This window comes from Cololabis saira, chromosome 1, assembly GCF_033807715.1.
Source record: "Cololabis saira isolate AMF1-May2022 chromosome 1, fColSai1.1, whole genome shotgun sequence".
Classification (NCBI taxonomy): Eukaryota; Metazoa; Chordata; class Actinopteri; order Beloniformes; family Belonidae; genus Cololabis; species Cololabis saira.
The window spans coordinates 27,936,956-27,955,065 of record NC_084587.1 but is presented as its reverse complement, the minus strand read 5'-3'; the positions used below and the strand labels follow the sequence as shown (position 1 = coordinate 27,955,065).

Sequence of the window (18,110 nt, the reverse complement as noted above, 5' to 3'; positions counted from 1 at the left end):
CTCTGATATATCTGTATGCCTATAAAATTGGATTTATTTGTTTTTTCAGGAACATCCCTCCTTTTTATTTAAATCATATAAAAAAAATTGTAATGAAAGTTTTTATTTCAACTTCATGGGCAACACCATATATATATATATATATATATATATATATATATATGTGTATATATTATTGTCAATGAGCCATCTTGTTTGTAACAGCTAAAAAAACAGCGCAGATTAGCTAAAGCAAATATCTCTTTACAGGATGAATGGAACAAAAGAACTAGAACAGTCAGGCTTGGTGCCACAGTACCCTTTATGAGTCGTGCAAAGAAATTGAAGACTTATAAAACGATGAAATCATTACTGTCAGAATGTCTTGTTGGAATGTGCCCAAGGCCTGAATTGCAAATATAGGTTTATCTAGAGTAAAAATTAAAAAAATTAAAAAATCATGCCTGTAACGAAATAAAATGTGTAAGAATCTGATTTTTCTCTTTTTTCTTTTAAGTTGACAATTCTATTTTGTCCCAAGTCTTTGGGATTTTTGGGGAGTGCTTTTCAAACTGAAAACAAACAAACATGAAGGCTTTTGACGATAAGAGATTCCTTCCCCAGTAAATTTTAGCAGTAACCAATCACTCATTCTCAGGTTTCTGTGTTTGTTGGAATTCATTTGTCTAGTAATAGTGGAGATCTTTACTTTGAACAAAGCCTGCACAAAACTGCCTATTTGAATTTTGGAGTGTTATTCAATACTCAAGGCTCTATTGTAACCATTAAGTGTAATTGTCCTCTGAAAGAAACCTAAAAAAATGTTTTTATACTTTTACTAATCAAATTTTTTTTTGCCAAAAGGAAAATGCAACAACAAAAGCAATCAAACCACAGGAATCAGACTTAGTCAGAAATATTTTCAGACATTTTTATGCATTTTAATGTCAGGTGAAAAATAAATAACGGCCACATGCGTGTCTAATGTTTTAGATGTTTTTTAATGAGAAAAAAAAAAATCATTTCATTCATACCAGTGAGTGATTTGATGAAAAATAACATAACTTTTAACTCCATTTCATTATTTTTTAAATTAATTCAAAATTACATTGTATGATTCAATAGCTTGCAGTATCACCCCCAGAAACTATACCAGTAACTTGAATTAATTGCTTCTGTATGATGCTATTATCATCTCGCATGACTGTGGATTCATTTTTGTCCAGTCTTCTTCACAATGTGGTTCAGTTCAGCAAACTTTGCCAGCATTTGTTTATACACAACTCTTTTAAGGATCCATCACAACATTTCACTCTTGTTGAGGTGTAGAATGTGACTGGGTCATCGCAACATTTGTATTCTCTTCTTTTAAGCCATTCTGTTGTAGATTTACAGATATGCCTTGGATTATTGTCTCGTTGCATCAACCAGGTTCATAAAACCTTTGACTGTTTAACATATTGTCACATGTTTGGCTCTAAATATATTTGGTACATAGAAGAGTTCATAGTCAGCTCAGTGACTGCAAGGTACCCTGGTCTTGAGGGTTAAAAACAACAATGTGAGTCTCATTGAACCCTTCCAAACAAGCATACTTGTCCGTCCATCCGTCCGTCTGTCCGTCCTTCCTTCCTTCCATCCATCCATCCATCCATCCATCCATCCATTCATTATCTATACCCGCTTTATCCTTTGCAGGGTCACGGGGGTCTGCTGGAGCCTAATTTTCAGGATGAGAGGCAGGGGTTCACCCTGGACAGGTCGCCAGTCCATCGCAGTCCTTCCATCCATCATCCATCATCTACATTTATTCCAATACAGGCTCAGGGGGAGTCTGCTTGAATCAACATACATACATACATATATTAATTTTAATGAATTAATGCATTTAAAGCCCTTTAAAATCTGAGCACTTTTTAGCAATTTCTCTGAACATTACATGATCTGACCTTGGGGTGAATTTGCTGGAATATTGACCACCGGGAAGATTGGCAATGGTTTTGAATGTTTTCCATTTGTGAATAATTACTCTTGCTACAAAAAAATGAAGTCCAAATTGTTTGGAAATGGCCTTATAACCCTTCCCTGATTGATATTCAGCAACAACTGCTTCTCTAAAACATCTCTCCTGCAGGGCATTGTGTTAACACAAACACATGAGAGCTCTGAATGTGCAAACTGCGAAAAACAACTGATTTTACAAAGATAGCCACACTTGCCAATGATGAATTAATCAAGTACATTTGATAACCAGCATCTGGCTGCTACTTACTGCCTTAATTGTGTTTGAAGGATATGCTCAGATTTATCGTACTGCTTCTGCTATTTCATTTATTCGATTAAATAGATAATGACACAGTGTAACACTTCATGTAGTATTTGATTGTTTTAAGTTGTATTTACTGAATTTAAAGACCTGGAAAGAGCCATATTATTTTATTCTGTTCTACGGTAGAAGAAGGGTGTGCTTTCTTTTTCACATGATCGTCTATATACAGTTAGTTCAGGATTTATTGCCTACAAAAATGCTCAAGATGTATATTAAAAGACTTGAAGCCTGGTGTCACAAATTTGATCCATACTGTACCTTTCTGAGACCTCTGCACCACCCCCAGATCGAAATGATTGAAAAAAAAAAAAGATTTATACAATAAAAAAACAAACAAAGATCAATATAGGTACAATGAAAATAAAGAAAATGCTATTACCTAATGCACTCATAGAGGTACAAACAATATAAATAAGAAAACCGTTAATGGCAGAATTGGGGGTGTTTTTAATTTCAATACAAGTGTATTATTTCATATATCAGGCGTTAAATCTCTAAACAAGTCTCGTTTAATACGAGCACAAGTAAAAGCATATGCAACAATAGAAAATAAAAAAACGGCAAAAGTATATTAAAAAACGAAAACATTTTTGTAGTTTAATAGGTTAATAGGTTATTGCACAAGAGTGTTAAAACTATTAATAAATAGATGAATGAATCATGATTTTCAGATAATTATAGTTGTACATGCAATATTGTCTATAGGGCATGTGATTTTACTGCACACCTCGGTGTGCTAATGGTTTGGGGGTAAACACTGTTCATCAGTCTCGTAGTGGGTCCTTTGATGAACCTGTGTCATTTTCCTGAGAGAAAACATTGAAGCAGTTTATCAGCAGAGTGAGATGATCTGATGGTCTGTTTAGATACAGAATGTTAACCTCAGAGAACAAGGGATGTACAGTAAATGTCTTCCAGGGCATGGAGGTGCGCGTGTGTGTGTACATACGTGCGTGTGTGTGCAAAGTTTAAGACTCTCTGCAGGGCCGTATCATCAGCTGCAGAGCTGTTGCTGCACCACAACCAAGTCTTCTTAGTGGAGTTGTAGTAGAAGGACCTGAGCACTTTCCAGTTGGTTGACTTTCCAAAGAGTTACAGGCTTTATCTTGTGTGTGAGGTCTGAAAGGTTGATGCCCAGAAATCTAAACCTGGTACCCTTCTCAAGTTACCCATGTCTGTTCTCAGTGGGAAATCTTCATTCTGCTTCTCTCTGAAATGTGTTTGTGTACATACATGTGTGTGCTTTCATTTACTGTGAAGTGCTTTTGTGTACAAAAGAGATACAACATATGTACCTCTTCTCCGTAGACCCACTCATCTCCTCCAGTGATCCGCCCTACTGTTGTGTCAACTGCAAGTTTAATAGCTGTGTTGCTGTTATGTGCTGTTATGGGTGTAGCAGAAAACATACAGTCCTGAGGGGGTCGTGAGAAGAGCGACAGAATGGGAGAGCTGCGGCGCCCTGTCCCTAGTGATTTGGTGGTTTGTGTAGAAGTTCTGTTTTTGCATGAGACCTTGGCCAGACATCTTAGAAAACTTAGAAAAGTCTGCTGTATAGGACAGTATTAAATAGGACAGTATTAAAAGCTGAGCTGTAATCCACAAACAGCATCCTTGCATACATCATTTACTGTTCCAGGTGCAGCCCTACAATGTGATGGGCAATGGGGATGGCATCCTTTGTTGATTTGTCAGATCTTTTGTAACTCGCGGGAGGTGCAGAGTTTATAGGAAGGCAGTCTTGATGTTTCTTGAGGATCAGTACTCCATGATTGATGTAATCATGAAGTACCACTGGCCTGTAATCACAGAGATGCATAACTGCACTCTGCTGAGGAACTGGACTGAGACTATGATGGGTGTCTTAAAACAGGTGGGTTGAAGATGTTTCGAAATACTTCAGCCAAATCTGTGGCTCAGTCTCTCAGAACCCAACTGGGAACACCATCTGGTCCAACTGCTTCTTGTACGTTAATACTTTGAGTAAATGTGTGAATCATCAGTCTTCGTGATGAGTACCTGGCTGTTGCCAGCTGTAGTTGCTGCAGTGGTTGAGATAATCCCAGTTCCCTCCCCCACCCCTTGTTGCAGCCTGTGAATTCTGTCACTGAAAGCAAATCTTGAGGGGAGCTCAATGTGAAAGCATTGAAAAACTGTTGTCATGTGAACAGTAGAACCAGAATGTTTGGCTTGCTACTGCAGATTATGTGCCACTTTATGAGGGATGGAAGTAATGAAATCCACAAAATACAGATGATAAAAATGCATGTGAATTCAAAAATGGAACAGTTTAAGGGGCATAAAGAAGTATTTTTCATCTCTAAAAAGCAGTTTCAATGCATTTGAAGGAATATTTGATCACTTCTTGGGAAATATTATCCCGCTCTTGTGAACTTTCGCCCCTGCTATCGGCAGAAAACACTCAACATGACTTTGGAGTCTCTCCCAGTCATCTCTTGTGACAACCATGAATCGGCCCTCTGCACTAAGAACAGTAAATAAACTAGTACACAGAGTACATGGTGGCATAGGGGACTAAACGACCCAATAAAGTAATGACAAAAGAGAAAGTCAGGGAAGAGTACGTGACTGAACAAGCAGTCGGACAAAAGCAAATCATTTTAACCTCCACACCAATAGGGGCAGCCTTCCTTTGTACTGCTTTAAAATGGACCAGAGATCATTTTCATGGCTGCATTTGAATTCTTTCCCTGATTATTGAAGGGAAGACAACTGTCAATGAGGTCACCTGTCAGTCCTGGCAGAAACATCTGTGTGAACTGTGGGTACAGGTGTTTGTACCCGTAACTGTGGAACTTGTTCCATTTGTCCTTTTGTGTTTCCTTGCAGACAGACATTTTCTTTGGACAATGTTGTATGGACAATTTGTTTGTTTGTTTGTTTGTTTTTATTAAGGGGAATCAGCGGTAAAAATTCTGAACTAGGATTCAGACAAATAATCTGAATCAACCATGTTCTCATTATTTCTAAATTCACTAGTGTTTTTAATTATATATTTATTTTTTATTTGTGTCATTAAATATACAGAATGCTGCATATTGCATGGAAACTGCATACTGCATGAAAAGCTGTATAAAAGCTTAATGCTGAAGAGTAAAAACGTGGCAAAATGTCATAATGCTGTCAGAAAAATCAAAGTCAATTTTAAAAACATTATGTGACTTTGGCTGCAATCTTGTTCCTGTTACTGAAGCTTTTATTCAATGTTATGCTTACATCAGACCTGCTAAGTGATGGAGAGACATACTGTATTGATTCCTCAATAATAAGGTTTTTTTTTTTTGTTTTTTTTTGTGTTTTTTTTTACAAATCCAAATCATTGTTTGCCTCTGATGTTGATTTTATCCTGTCTACTCTTGAATTTTGCAAAGTGTCTGTTTATAGCATTACTGACATTACATCTGAAGCATCACCAGGGGCGAAAAGATTGTTTTAAAATGTTTTTGCATTGCCATGTAAATACAAATATAAGTTCTAGTCCCTTTCTAGGATTTATAACGTGCATCTCATCAGACGTAGCTCCATGGAACTCATGCAGAGTGAGTCAAAATGAGTAAAGTCATTTTGAAAGATCCCTTGGTATCCATGACTACAGTTTCTGCACAGGGTCCTAGTTTGACATTTATGAATTCTTCATTAGCTCCTTAGAGTGTGAATCTGTGTGTGTCCATGCGCAAATTATACTTACACGCTCACAAAGGCACACACCTGTCACTGTATTGGAAAACATCTGCTGATGCACAGATTTCTCCTGATCTGTCAAGATGTCTCCTCTTACAGAGTGAGAATGAGTCAGACGAAGAGAGAAAGGCAGTAAAGGGCTTAAGAACAAGGAGCTTTCGTGTAGAGGTGTTAACCGGGGAAAATATGCTGGGAAATTAAAACAAAAGCGGACTTTGTGAAGGGGAGGGCTTAACAAATGAGCGACTCCTGGGACATGTAGGGTGGGATGAAAGACCTTTTTTAGAGCTGAAAAGGGTAAAAATGCAGAAAGCTCGAGAGGAACAAGAGTTCATGACAGCTTTGGTTATAGACTTTTTTTAGCTCAGCTGAAGTTAATATAAGACCTCAGCAGTTCAAGTTTGACACACAAAGTATGTATATTTGAAGTTCCAGCGCTTTTAAAACAAAATTCTCAGTTCTGAGATTGTTTCCCTCATGAGGCAGACTTCTTTTAAGTCTTGCATACACACGCATCGTCTTTTTCAAACGCTTCTGGTACCTCATGCAGTATTTCCCTGTGACTTAGCTAGCAACTGGGCCGTAGCTGATGATTATTCTGGGAATCGTCCGATCTGATTTTTTTTTTTTTTTTCAACCAGTCAAACGATTATTTCTGTCAAGCCCTCCATGTGCCTCTCCATAGTGCTGCCGGGAAGTCACAGCTGTTTATCACAGCTGACTCAGGCCACTCATCACCAGCACATGGACCCTTGGAAGATAAAATGGCTGACGTAGCTGGGCACCTTGAGCCCTCGGAGGTCAGTGTTACATGAGCGAATGAAAAGCCACAAGACCTCTGCATTCTGGCTTTGCTTCTTGTTTACGTATCACAGTGCATATGTACATTTTCCTCTTTATTTATTCGTCAACATGCAGTCGCTGTAGCTGACAATACTGCCTCCTACCTTTCCTGTAATGCATTACAATAATCAAATGGAAATTCAACACGTTTTTTTGTGTTGACTAATCATTGCAGCCCTCAGCTTTTATTTAGTCATTACTCTTGTTATTCCTTGGTTGTCTTTGCTGTTTGGTCAGATGGTGTTGTTGCAGGTATTGCTTGATGGGGACCAACAAAGGATATGTCTGGCACTTAAACGCTGCAATCTTTGCATCTGGTCTTTATTCAATCTCCTCAACAGTGAAGACTTCAGGTGCTTCATTTATGATACTTTAGTTTTAGTGTTGACTTTAACCACTCCTCAGCTGTTAAGCATTTGTAAAAATACTGGGGGTGATGAACTTAACCCTCCCGCTCCATTAAATCAGAGCCTACAGGTGGAAGCTGGGGAGAAGTTGGGATTTTAAGAATGGAAGCAAGGTTGGAGAGAGATCAGGAGGCATCGGAGAGACAAACACCTCTTGCGCCTTGTAGTGGTCTGTTAACAAGATGGTGTAATTGGAATAAACCATGCAGAAGGGCCAAAGCATCTGCTTCAGAAGCCTACTTGAACTATCTCCCTGTAGTGTGTTATAGTTCATAGCATTTCTCTCACTCAGATTTTATTCTAAACAAAAACAGGTTATTTGAAAAAAAAAAGAAAAAAAGGTCCTGGTGAGCTATCTTTAAACAGAAGAATCCATCAAAAGATCGGGGGAATGCATGCATAAAGATGAGTCATGAAAGGGAAAAAAAATGAAATTTTTGTTTGATTTGTTGTTTACATCCTGTACATTTAACATTTCCCTGTTACTGGCGGTGTTTGTATGCAGGAATTCAAGTTGATGTCTCGCCAGTTTTTAAAACTTTTCAGAGTTTCCTGCCTTTGCACAGAAGCCAACTGATTTCCAGGTGTTAGATTTGATGATGCACTATAAACCATGTCCGCGACTTTTGCTTCTCTAGCACCTTTGGTGCGATAATTCCACCTTGACATTGTGTTAACACCTTGTGAAAGCAGCTGAACGCTCCAGACCAGCACAGAGCCTGTACTTTCCCTTTTTTTCACATGGCTGTATAAGTGCTTACATTTCCGCTGGTTATTTGCTTTTCTACAGCACGGGCTCTCTGGAGATTCAGTTACAGCTTTACAGTTGTTTGTTAAAGTGAATTAAGAGATGCAAATTTTCATGATGTGCTTTTATTTTTCTGTTTGGTTTCCAGTGAAAATTTCATATTGCGGCATTGTCGTTCCAAAACCTAACTGAAAATGTGAAAGTGTCCTTGAAGAAATCCTGAAATTGCTCGAGACAAAACTACAGATTATCCTGCGAAAGTATGAAATTAGGTCGGTTGGGGGAAAGAAACAGGAAAGAAAGAATCCTACAATAAAATCTGTATAAACTTAGCTGTGACTTCAAGAGGCACTAAAATAAACAGCCACTTTCATGTACATTTGTTGTATGTCGGTGTCTGGAGGTTGTTTATGTGATGTAAATGATGCATTCAAATACAAGACGATTACAGCTTCCAAAAAGACAAAGGGGCTCATCTTCCTTTAAACCTCTGCTTAAAAGGGAAATAAAACAAAAAGCTTTATTGCTATTTAGAGAAGGAACAGAGAAAGAGAAGAGTGTCGTCAGAAGAAGAAGGGGACAAGCAATGCAATCACTCTTTCATTGTCTTACCAAACCAGGCTGAGTCTCATTTAAACTCCTCAAAATAACTCCAATCAGTTGTCTTTGTCTGAGTATATAATTCTGCTTGAATTTTGAGTATTGCTACCACAAATTAACTCATTTCATGAATGGCACTGGCTCTGCAGGAGAGATTATTTTTCTTATGAAGTTCTGTGCTCAGTACTTTTCTCTTTGCAGAGAGAATAACACAAATCTTTCACGGCAGTTATTTCTTTTACTGGAGCTTTCAGCTGTTTTCTTTCATCTGTTTCACCTATTGTCACTCTCTGACTAATTAATGCCCCACACTGTCAACTCTCAAATGCTCCCCTGTTTTGTTTGTTCTTCACCCTAATCTTCCCTCGTTCTCTCCGGTTTATCTCTCTAGTGATCACTTTTACTCTTTTCACTCTCGTTCCTCTTATTCTTCGTTCATTATGTTCGGAAGTCTGGTTCTACTTTTCATCAAACAGTTGCTAAAACTGGGTCAACATAACCGGGGCGGTTGGAGAAGGTGGACATTAATGCTTTGTACTCTGGATAAATCACGATTTCAGAATCTCAGAGAAGTATTTTTATAAAGTAGCATCAGTGGTGTCATCATCACAAAAGTGATAATCATTGTTTTGAAGTTAAGATATTGTCTCATTTTCTTTCGCTCTAATTCTCATATAACGTTAAGCAGCAAAAGAGCTGGAGCAAAAGACCTGAAACAATCCTCATTAGGAGTCATTCACCAGACAAGAACAGACACTAGTGGCTGGTGGCTACCTTCAATTGATGCTCCTTTCAAGAGAAACATCTTTAATGAGGACAACTTACTGATGTGTCTTAAGTTCCTGGAGTGTAACGACAGCGCAGAGTGATTTTGAACGTGCCATTCTCTGATCTAACCTGTAAAAACATTCAAATGTTTCGGCTAATAACAGGTTTCTTGGTTTCAAAGGTAATACTGTACAACTCAGGAAATAAATTTATAACACTCCTTGAAACTTTTCTCAAGGCAGCTTAGGACTTCCCCCGTTCAAGGGAGGGGGATAGCAACTGCTTATAGTGCCGCTACTGTTTGCCCTTGATTTGAAGCATCTCTTGTCAGTTGTGCGGTGGCCAAAAGAGAATCTGAGCACATCATTGATTATCTAATCAAGTTGCTGGTGAGCAGGGGTGACTATGATGGATCACTCTGGAAATTAAATGAATTTAATGGCTCAGCGGGACTTAATTTCACATGCTGAACGGAGAGGTAAGATCAAAGATAAGCCATCTCATTTCCTGTCCTCTCTTCATCAGGTGTGGTCGATGGATGGCTACTACAAGGGCAGGCGAGTGCTGGAGTACAGGACCATGGGCGACTTCACAAAAGGCCAGAACTTTGTGCAGCATCTGTTGCCCCACCCCTGGGCAGGAACTGGCCATGTGGTCTACAACGGGTCGCTTTATTACAACAAGCACCAGAGCAACATCCTGGTAGGAGACGTAATTGGACAAATAAAGGCCTTTTTACAACATGACATGTTTAACATTGCTTGCTTTCTCACTCTAGTAAAGTGACCGTGTTTAGACACAGATCAATTCACACATGATTGAACTTAACGAAAAGTATAAGTAGAGGTTGGGATCACAGAATATGTATTTTAAAAAACTGGCCTTTTTCCCCATGAAGATTTAATTTGGCTCACAGTAACTGAATGAATGTATCTGTTGTGAACTTAAATAGTTGTTTTTTTCACGCTACATGGAAAGTACTGTGATTATATTGTATGCACAGTAACATTTCAGTTATTACACATATTTTAAACAAGAAAATATACAGATTAGGTGTTTACATAGACTGTTAATAGGATTTTCCATTCATATATGATTCCCACCAACATCACATCAATGGAAAAGAGTTCATATGTCTATTCCAAGTGCTATAGCGGATATGCTCATTACAACATTATAAAAGAATCAATAAATAATTAAATACTGAGCACTTAACCTTGACTTATATAAGTTAAGCCTTAACCATATAGGTCAAGGGTAAGTGCCCTGCCATAATTTTCAGATCACCTTAACTGTTAAATTGATCTGAAAATGGTGGTTTCTATGAAAGCAGATACTCTGAAAGCAGATACGAAGTGTGTGCGTGTGCGTGTGTGTGTGTGTGTGTGCGTGTGTGTGTGTGTGTGTCTTACTAGGTCCAGTATCATTTCCGCTCTCGCAGTGTGGTGCTTCAGCGCAGCCTGAGTGGAGCTGGATACAACAATACGTTCCCCTACAGCTGGGGAGGGTCTTCTGACATTGACCTCATGGCTGATGAGACCGGACTCTGGGCCGTCTACACCTCCATCCCAAATGCAGGAAACATAATGGTACGAACAACCGCCGCGCTTTCATGCAGCCACGCTTTTGTATTGCATTCAAGTATAGTTAATCTGATTTCAACATCGACAAAATCTAAGACATTCTTTCTCCTCCAACAGTCGCCCTCACTTCTTCTAAACCTTATTTAAAACTTTCCCCGTCCTATATTATTCAGTTTATCATCATTAACATGTACATAATGTTGCTGGTATTCCTGACATGATTTCAATATTGAATATACAATACAGTCCAAAAATGTATACCTAACAAGAAAGTAAACAATATACAGTAATCTAGCCATCATCTGCAGTTTGACTTTATTTTTATGAATAAAATAATGTCACAGTATCATACCCTTGTTAGAATTTTACTTTTGGAAAAAAAAATAAAACCACTCTATGATTTCCATCTTGATTCTAGTAATCACTGCTGTTAATTCTATGACTTTAACACGTATCATAACTTGTGTGTACAGGGGACACACAAGTGGCATTAATGTAAAGATTGATGGATGGGTTTCAATAAAATCCAGACAAGGGAACCAAAGTGAATAGGGGTCCACTGAGGCCAAAATAGATAAAGGAAGAAACAATTCTGTCCTTAGAAAACAACAATAATGACAACATCACACCACAATGAAAGTTTGATGGGGGTTGGCTCATCAGTCTTTATTAGTTAAAATACATACATTTTGCAACATAGTCCAAATAAAGTTAGGGCAATAAAAATGTACATTTTTGTAATATTATGAATCCTTTTCATGACACTTAAAGATATTCTGGCATTAAAGACACAGATGAAGCAATGAAGCATTACAAGTTATTTTGCACCATTTTGCAACAGTAAAAGGTTGTAAATGTTGCATTTTTCATTTAAAAATTCTCCACATCTTCCCTATTGGGGACAAGTTCTGACATGTGTGCACAGTGTGGTTTTGCATTGTCTTATTGAAAAATGCATGAGAATCCCTGATGTGCATATCTGCTGAATTTGTGATATTTTTAAAGCTTTAGGGAACTTGCTTTTTTTTACTTCAGTACTTCATTCTATGTGTATTTAGATCCTGTTCATCACCGAAAAATGCAACACTAAAAGCATAGGTACAGGCCAAAAAGCATCTCTCCCTCTTTTAATAAAAGAAAAAGAAAAGAAAAACTGGGAATAGATTAAAACGGAAAATATTACCATAGCAACTCACATCTGCCAAACATTTTTTGATGGATTATTTGAAACTTTGTCAACATATTTAACCCTGCCTTCTGTCTTCAGGTGAGTCGCCTTGACCCTCATTCTCTGGAAGTCCTCCAGAGCTGGGACACGGGGTTTCCCAAGCGCAGTGCAGGGGAGGCCTTCATGATTTGTGGCACCTTATATGTCACAAACTCCCACCTGGCCGGGGCCAAGGTCCACTTCGCCTACCACACCAACACCTCGACATACGAGTACACTGACATCCCCTTCCACAACCAGTACTCACACATCAGCATGATGGACTACAACCCCAGAGAGAGAGCTCTGTACACCTGGAACAACGGTCACCAAGTGCTCTACAATGTTACGCTGTTTCACGTCATCCGGAGTGATGGATAGAATGACTGAAAGCAGGTGGTAAAAATATAATCTTTTAAGGATACTGCTTATAACACAAACATACACACTCTCGCTCCCGCACACACACAAACAAAGATGGCCATTCTAGTCAGCAGAATAATTAGTACTTTCTATGTTTGAATTTGAACGACTTCCAGCCTGCAAAAGCTTGTTGAGCAAATGAGATACAACACATGGTTGTCAAACACCAGTCAAAAGGTCGTAGAAAAGAGTTTACATCACACAAACGAGGCAAATAGACTGAAAATCCGACGTTTTGAGCTCATCTTTATTCTGTTGCGTTTCATTCCACACATGTGTCAAGATGTGACTTTTGAAGCTGAGGTGGAAAAGTTGAAAACAAAAATTCTGACTCTGAAATGTATCTGACCTTACCGCAGAAGTCAAACTTTGACGATGGCACTGACAGAGAAATCATGGGGTTTGTGATGTGATTGTGGACATGTTTAGTCAGCATGATTGTTCGTTCAATAAAGTTTACTGTCAAACTTTTGTATGACTTCTCTGTCGTCTCTGTTACCGAATTACGAAGATTGTGTTTGCGTACATACACGCTGTGCATCAGAGTTGACAACATTATCTTTCTTTCTAAAGCCAACATAATACATTCGCACCACATATAAATGCAGTTTTTTGCTAGAATGACCACACTCTGTACTTGCCAGGCATGCAGCCTGAATCAGCTCAGCAGCTTTATTGTCCATCTCCATTTGAAAGGAACAAGACGTTTTAGAGGAATAAAATACATGCCTTTTGAGGAGTTTCCCTTCCAGAATTCAAAAGTAAAGGAGGAGGTTATTAAAGGAGTCATGCAGACCTACTGACAAAGCTTTGTGCCCACAGTTGACTGCCAAAGGCTCATCTTTAAAAAAGCATGTCTTAAATGTTGTGACTGATACGGCTGTGACAGTTGCTGTGGGGCGGACACAGCGCCAGTGGGAGGAAAGAGTGTGTGAGGGAAATATTTGAGCATATTAATGCCAGAAGAATCAGAACTGCAAGCCCACTTTATTCTTTAATTGACAGGAGCCTAGACTCTCTAACTAGAAAGCATAATACAACATTTGCGGCACTAAAACACACACATGCACTTAACAAAAGAACACTCTCTTAAAGTTTCCAGAATAATCCCCCACAGTTTTCCTTTCATTTAATAAAAGAAATGTCCACCGTGGTGTACAAAGAGGTGGCAGGTTGATACTTGGGACTGATGGGGAATTTTATTTTTACGTATGTTTCTATTCAAGTTAACTGGAGGTTCATTTATTCCTTGGGGATTCACGTAATCTCCAACAGTTGCGTTGCATTTCTGCACTTTCTGTTTGTTCCCCAAGTTCATTTGCTTTGAGAATGTTGAATGTTTTGAATGCCTCTTGGCTTTTTCTCAGAGTTTGAAGATCTTGATTCAAATCCTGGCTGAAGCTTTTTCTTGCTGCGGTGATGCTTCATGTCCTCCACATGACCCAGTTTGTGTTAAAATTATCCATTATTGTTACAGGGGAGCTGAAAGCTGCACCCGGGAACTCTGCACAGCTGAATAGGAGTATGAGCTGGAGTTCTGCATTTGGTTAGTCCGTATGCAGCAGTGTGGTCTCTGACAATCTAAAACCTTTTGTAGCCTGTCCATCCTGGACACACTGGATTTGGTTAAAAGGTTTGTTTAAAGGTGAGCAAGGTCATCATCTCAGCAGAGGCGTATAAGCCTTGTGGGATGATGATGTCAACGCATATAGAAAAAATTGCAATAGATACCATGGAGTAACCTCTGAAAAGCACACACAACTGTTGCAATGGAAAATCTTAACTTCACTTCATAACAAAGAAGATTTTATTTAGTCCAGACACTCCCATGGTTTGGACTGGGCAGCAATGGCATTACCTGGCGGTAAGGTAATTGAAAAAAAAAAAAAAATACATTGATGAGTATAGAACAGACATCAACAGACTCAAATTGTTTCAGAATCAGAATCAGAAAAAGCTTTATTGCCAAGTACGTTACTGGACATAAAAGGAATTTGTTTTGACGTAGTTGGTGATCACAGTGCAAGTTTCCAAAGTGCAAGCTGAGCATTAATGTAACTCATAGAGTGCAGGTGAAGTGTCATGACAGAGGTAGGGTGTGAGTAAGAGGGAGAGTGTCAGGGTGGTTTGCGGGCCTGGTCTAGTGGCAGTTGGGAAAAAACGGTTCTTGTGGTGTGAGGTTTTGGTCCTGGTGGCCCGCAGCCTCCTGCCAGAGGGGAGAGTCTCAAAGAGTTTGTGACTGGGGTCGGAGCGGTCGGACAGAATCTTTACTGCACGCTTCAGAGTCCTGGAGTCGTACAGGTCCTGGAGTGACAGCAGATTGCAGCTGATCACCTTCTGAGCAGACCGAATAACACGCTGCAGCCTGCTCTTGTCTTTGGCCGTAGCAGCAGTGTACCAGATGGTGATGGAGGATGTGAGGATGGACTCAATGATGGCTGTGTAGAAGTGCACCATCATTGTCTTTGGCAGGTTGAATTTCTTCAGCTGCTGCAGGAATTAAATCCTCTGCTGGGCTTTCTTGGTGAGGGAGCAGATGTTCAGCTCCCACTTGAGGTCCCGGGAGATGATGGATCCCAGGAAGCGGTAAGACTCCACAGTGTCAATTGTGGAGCCACGGAGGGTGATGGAGGCAGGTGAGGCTGGGTTCTTCCTGAAATCCACAACCGTCTCCACTGTCTTTAGAGCGCTGAGCTCTAGGTTATTTTGGTTATTTGGCCGCACCAGTTCACCAGCTGGTCGACCTCCCACCTGTAGGCGAGTCGACTCATCACCATCAGAGATGAGTCCAATCAGTGTGGTGTCGTCCGCAAACTTCAAAAGTTTGACAGACTGATGACTGGAGGTGCATCTTTTGGTGTACAAGGAGAAGAGCAGAGGAGAAAGAACGCAGCCTTGGGGGGGATCCGTAGCTGATGGTCAGGGAGTCAGAAACATGTTTCCCCAGCTTCACGCGCTGCTTTCTGTCAGACAGGGCACACTTAGCTGGGAGAGCTTGTCCTGGAGCAGAGCCGGGATGATGGTGTTGAAGGCAGAGCTGAAATCCACAAACAGGATCCTGGCCTAGGTTCCTGTGGAGTCCAGGTGCTGGAGGATTAAATGAAGGGCCAGGTTAACTGCATCATCTACAGATCTGTTGGCTCTGTAGGATAACTGCAGAGGGTCCAGGAGGGGGACGGTGATGTCCTTCAGGTGTGAGAGAACAAGGCGCTCAAAGGACTTCATAAACACAGAGGTAGGGGCGACGGGTCTGAAGTCGTTAAGTTCTGTGGTCTGTTTGGGAACAGGGTAGAGGTCTTGAAGCAGGCTGGAACAGATCAGCGCAGTGCTTCAAGCTGGCTGGTGAGACAGACTCAGGTCCAGCAGCTTTCCGGGGGTTCTGTCTCCTGAAGAGTTTGTTGACGTCCCTCTCCTGGATTGAAAGAGTCATCACATGGGGCACGGTGGCGCAGCTGGAGGACGTGGGTTCAATTCTCGCCGGGGACGCTGTGGGTGCTGAGTGCGTGTTAAATTCCCCCACGACTTCAGCACCCACATCCTGGGGGTGTGGGTTGGTGAAAGGGCCTTTCTGTGTGGAGTTTGCATGTTCTCCCCGTGTTCCCTTGGGTAGCTAATGTGAGCTACCCTCACAAAACCATGCAGCAGTCCTGGGCTATACATGCCCCCTCTGGCCACCAGATTGGGTAGGGGGGATCTGGCCGGAATAACGTGATCCTTCCATGCGCTACGTCCGGCCGGAGAAGCCCAACCATGTCAGGTGAAAAGAAGCGGCTGGTTCACTCTCAAGTTAAGGAGGAGACCTGAGCTCCTGAGGTTGGTAGAGGGGAGAGCAATGCCAAGGACTGACTTAGGTAGGAGCACTGGGTGATAAAAATGGGGTTAAAAAAAATGTAAAGAAAAAAAAAGAAAGAATCATGTCTGTTTTTTTCCAGCATATTGACAAAGTTATACATTTTTTTATCTCTCCAAATTCTGATCTAAGTTTCCACTTCTTCTTTTATCAACAATTTCACAGTTATGAGAATGACGTCCATCCACCAAAAGCAGACTCGTACACTCCTTCCGCAGAGGAAATAAGGTTGCATAAGGATGTCAGGTTTAAATATTTCACAAAGCAAACTACCCACACATAGTCATTGATGCATAACTTGCTGGACAAAGCTGCAGAAAATCACGTTATCATTTTAACTTAGCTATCTGTGTCATTCCAAATATTGTACATAACTCTTTCCTGACTTCAGCCTTTAGGGCAGCACCTCTTCCCTCCCAACATCAGGACATTGAGAATGACTGACTCATGGACAAATTATGGAATCAAATATTTCTTCTCCTGCTGTCTTGTACTTTTCTTGTGAGTCATGAATGTGTACTTACATTAGTTTAAAAGCGATCGCAGCAAATATCTTGACTTTTTCAACAGTACGAAATAAAAGTGACAGTACTGATTGTGTACACTACCAGCGGTTGCAGTAATGAGTCTCTGTAGAACATAATATGGATGTTCCTTGATCAAAGTGGGCATTTTACAACTGTTAGATGCTGTTGGCAAAAACACTAACCCAGTCTCTATTATGTGCACTATGTGCAATCTTTTAAATGAGAAGAGTAACTAACTATTGGATCAATAGAAAGAGATGGCGGATGATAAAGGAGCACAACTACATGAGGACCCTACTGTGGTAACATCACAAATGGCCACTCTGTTGCTATGGTGACTGTGATTATATTGCCCCTAAGTGCCTTGAGAATAGGGCACTGCTTTGAAAATAGGTACAAAATATCATCTACTTATTTGTCTAGTTGCTCTTTTTCTATTATGATTTCAGGCAAAAATTTAAACATTTAACATTTAATTTGGCCCATAAATGAAACGACCTTGAGGCAAAATAAAAACTCTCTTCACAGGCAGTCCTGCAATATCTAGTTTGCTTTTTTTCAAATTGTGTTCTGAACATTTTATTGTGAGCTGTAACCTTTCAACAGTCTTTTTAATTGACTTCTTCAGTCTTTTCAGATGCAAGCCTCCAGAGAGAACAGGTGCGAGTCTGCAGCACCAGTCCATTGCCTTTCATAAACAAAACAAGGACATAGTCTGAAAATTACAATTACAGCAATCAAACAAAGGCTATAATAAGATGTTTGTCTTGAATTCACATTGTCAAGGATGAATTATTGTGATGCTCTGACTGGGTTAAAGTAATATAGCTTTGTTATGCATCAGACTACAGTCACACTGTAATGTGTAGTGTGACTGTAGTCTGATGCATATAGTCTGCCGTCACACTGGCTTCCTGTTTAGCCAAATGGGGCTAAGCTCAGCCTCAGAAGTCTTCTGTAAATTCCCCCCTTTAGTTTGGGTGATAATCCAATATTCAGGGGAGTTAGGAGAGAAATATTCATATTGTCACTAGACTGTTGTGATGGATGTTATTTTCACTCTTGAAACTAATGCTCAACTTGTTATGTGACTGACACATTTTTTTTTTATGTTGAACTCCTGCTCAGCTTTTCTCTGTGGGAT

At 40.0% G+C, this 18,110-nt stretch overlaps 1 protein-coding gene across 2 annotated transcripts in view; it reads left to right on the top strand.

Moving 5' to 3' along the window:
* LOC133451967 (noelin-2-like) overlaps positions 1-13,021 on the top strand; it is a 61,655-nt gene extending 48,634 nt beyond the window's left edge. For both annotated transcript variants that reach the window (XM_061731146.1, XM_061731140.1), the window contains 3 exons: positions 9,902-10,078; positions 10,792-10,965; positions 12,227-13,021. In XM_061731146.1, the coding sequence (XP_061587130.1) occupies positions 9,902-10,078; positions 10,792-10,965; positions 12,227-12,547 (672 nt within the window). In that variant the 3' untranslated portion in view covers positions 12,548-13,021. The remainder of the gene's footprint in view (positions 1-9,901; positions 10,079-10,791; positions 10,966-12,226) is intronic.
* Positions 13,022-18,110: the final 5,089 nt, after the last annotated feature.